The 3,352-nt window shown below is 52.9% G+C and overlaps 1 protein-coding gene across 1 annotated transcript; it reads right to left on the bottom strand.

Moving 5' to 3' along the window:
- Positions 1–1,101: 1,101 nt before the first annotated feature.
- LOC112621747 lies at positions 1,102–3,137 on the bottom strand (the record flags this gene model as incomplete). The annotated part of the gene is given in 8 exon segments (XM_025381110.1): positions 1,102–1,292; positions 1,295–1,327; positions 1,330–1,374; positions 1,377–1,430; positions 1,433–1,486; positions 1,489–1,530; positions 1,533–1,558; positions 2,698–3,137. Coding segments are annotated over 8 exon segments (885 nt in total), but the record flags the coding sequence as incomplete, so codon positions are not given.
- Between the last annotated feature and the right edge of the window lie 215 nt (positions 3,138–3,352).

Genomic DNA, 3,352 nt, shown 5'->3' with positions numbered 1-3,352 from the left:
TTTACAAGTCCTTCACCTCCTTGGTTAAGTTTATTCCCCAAAAGATTATTTTTTAAAAAAAAGCTACTGCATCTAAGCAGGAGGGAGTTCTTCTTCCATTTTCTCCTTTCCTTAGTCAACGTAAAGTCTAAATAACTGCCACATGGTATTTAATTGTTCCTTTTTAAGAAACCATACTTGAAGGTCAAAATAGCCTTAATAATTGTGTATTGTCAGCTTAGTTCAAAGCAGCTCACTTAGGTCCCAGCCCAAGACCAGGACCACCTGGGACCCAGAAGGCACATTCTCCAGAGACAACTTTCACTGCAAAGATTAGCCGTGTGTAACTGGCAACCGTTGGAGAACTGAAGATGAAGGACTGTATTTTTTTTTTTTTTTTTTTTTAGTTTTCCAGCATGGACTATGCAGTTAGACTGAGCCCTGAGACTGCTAATTACAACAATTTCAATAAATACAAATAACTCTAACCCACCATGCCACCAGTCTTTGGAGCAAAATAGGAGCAATTATATTTCAAGCAAGTCAGTTCAAAGGCATGACTAACTCCTTACAAGGAGCCAAATTGTCCATGGGTGTTGAGTGGCTGTGAAACATCACGCCCTTCATCTCTGCCAAGGAGCAGGTTCAGGTGTGCACAGGTAGGTTTGGCCGCCAGCCTTCCCTTGGGAGAACAAGTGCTATAGTCCCTGGTCAGACTCCAGGCTGAGCTCAGAACATCAAAGGAAGTCATTGGTGGAGAGTGACTTGTCCTGACAGCAGCAACATCATCTCGACATCCAGGTCCTGTGCATTTTGATTGAAGTTTCCCCTCAACCCTAACGCCATCAGAGCGAGGTGTAGGCCTTGAGGAAAGCCCCCCTGTCCAGCAGGCTCACTTTTCACACAACTGCACCTCATCCCTGAACCTCACCTGCACAGCTCAGCCAGCCCACTGCTGCTGTGCTCCCAAAGGGGACGGGGACAGAACGTGACAGAGGCCACAGGGACTGAGCAGGCAAAGGAGTCCTTTACAATTTCTCTTCAGCATGAACCAAGTGACATCCTACAGTACAACAAAGACTTATCATACGAGTAGCTCATGAGCACACAGAGGATGCCAACTCAGGTGTGTCCTTGTGCGAGCGCTGGGTGAGAGGAGAAGGTAGATAAGGCCTCAGCCTTCTGAGCACGAGTGGCCAGCCCTGCCAGGCAGTTGACCCAGGCAGTGGCAACAAGCGACAGAGTTCCCTGTCCCAACCCCTCCCCCAGGGTTGCCCCAGCCCTGGGAAGCCAGCACTGGGGAGATGCTAGACCCTCATGTTGGTGCCCCTCCTCCCGTGGTCATGAAAAACAACAAGCGGACTCTGACCTCCTGAGGACATACTGGAGAGCAAAACAAGAGTAATCAGCGAGATGGGCCTGAGTCCAGCCCGCAGCACAGGGCTTGCCAGGTGCTCCCTGCTGAGCCTGAGTCCAGCCAACAGCAGCTTGGAAATCAACTGACAGTTGCTGAGCTGAGAGTTATCCACGGTCCCAGGTAACCTGGAAACTATGTAGCTCAGACGAGGCACCCACAGACCTATATTGAGAGAAAAGGGGAGTCAGAAGGTATTTAACATGTTTTTAACTATTGTGATGTGAGCTCAGGTCCCAGGAGCTGGCTGCCTGAAGGGTGGATCTGATGAGGATCCCACAGCCCCTTCCTCCGCAGCAGCCTCAGGGTCCTCTCCCCAACAAGGACCACTTTTCCTGACCAAAGGAAAGGAGGAGATGCTGACTGCAGGGTCCCTGCTGAAACCGTGTCTCTCCTGGAAAGGGAAAGGAGGGCTGCCACAGCCCTGACTCCACTTACATGTGAGCAGGGACATGCCACTTCCTCGGGTTCAAATCCTAACTCAGTCACTTACTGGCTGTGTTAGGGGATTAACGAGCTCATTCATATAAACCATTCTACGAGAGTCTGGCAGGCACATGGCCGGCCTTAGGCCTTTGTCTGTGGTTATGACTGTTATCTTCGTTAGTCATCACTTAGAGAGAGACGTGCAGAGCTCCCATGATGGGGTGTGGAAGACAGCACAATCAGCAAACACTGCGTTAGAATAGTCGAGGTCAGCGGCAAAGCTAGGGGTGTGCGTGAAACGGGAAGAGGCCATAGCCAGGGGGGTGTCAAAAAGGAGGAAGGGCCTGGGAAAAGTCACCATCCAGCAGGGAGCCCATGGGAACCCACAGTGGAGGGCCCTGGATGGCCCAAGTGCCTGCCGTGCCTCCTAGACCCCCGCCCCCTCCCAGTAAGCTGTGCTGCCCTGAGGGGGTGGGACAACTCCCCGGAGCCGGGCTCCCTAGAAGGCCCAGCCATCACCCTTCCACCTAAACAGAGGCCTGCAAATCACCAAGGCCTCCTTGGTCTCTAACCTTGGAGCCAGCAGGACATACAATCGCCTGTGAGCCCAGAGCAAGACCACAGCGGGCCTGAACCGTGACCGCCTCAAAATGCGACGTGAGAGAGACTGGCAGGGTCCTCCTTCCCCAAATCATCCACGACATCTGTAAAGACCCCAGCACTACAGCTTCATCCCTGTGGATTCATTCTACCACTGTCAGGCTTCAGGAGTCCCCGCCACACGGAGGTTTAGACACTGTTGCCTAAACTCTCCAAGTTCATCTGAAGCGAGCTCATCACAGCCGCTCTAAGCCCCTGCCCTCCAACCTGTCTCTTACCTGGCGGGACACACACAGTCTACGTCTCTGCAAACCTGGACCTCAGCCTCAGCGCTCCTTCTCCTCCGCACCACCCCATCCCCCTGGTTCTGCCGCTTCACCTCCTCCGTGTTTCTTGAACCTCCCCTTTCTCCCAGCCTACACTAGAGTCTGGACACCACTGGCCTGGCGGCCTCAGAGCCTGGTCCCCCAGCAGGCCGCGGAGGATGCCCTCTGCTCATCCACCCTCTGCAAAGACCCCCAAGCAGCGTCTCTGTGAGGCTGCACCCCACAAAGCTGGCATTTGTCTTGGCCCTAAATGGCCAAATATTGTCTATTTCACATGGTTCAACCCATAAACGGTGGAGAGGACTCCAGAGGTCCTGTTTCGAATCCTCAGTAGCTCCACTTGCCAAGCTGCTTAGCTACCTAGCTCCAGCCTATCCTTTCACACTACCCAGCAGCACCAAACACGCAGCTTCTAGAACTCTCCCTCCGTTTCGCCTTGTCTGTGACTTGGCTGTGTAGCCCTTCTGCCTGGCGTTATCCACATGTTCTCCTCTCTTTTCCCACTCGTCCTTAAGACCGAGACTAGCTGTCACTTCCTCCAGAAAACCTTCCTTGACCAGCCCTCGTCCACAGTAAGTAGTGCCCGTGCTCCTAAAGCTTCCCTGGG

The sequence above is a fragment of the Theropithecus gelada genome, chromosome 3 (assembly GCF_003255815.1).
Source record: "Theropithecus gelada isolate Dixy chromosome 3, Tgel_1.0, whole genome shotgun sequence".
In the NCBI taxonomy this organism is placed as follows: Eukaryota; Metazoa; Chordata; class Mammalia; order Primates; family Cercopithecidae; genus Theropithecus; species Theropithecus gelada.
This window is presented reverse-complemented; position numbering and strand designations above follow the sequence as displayed.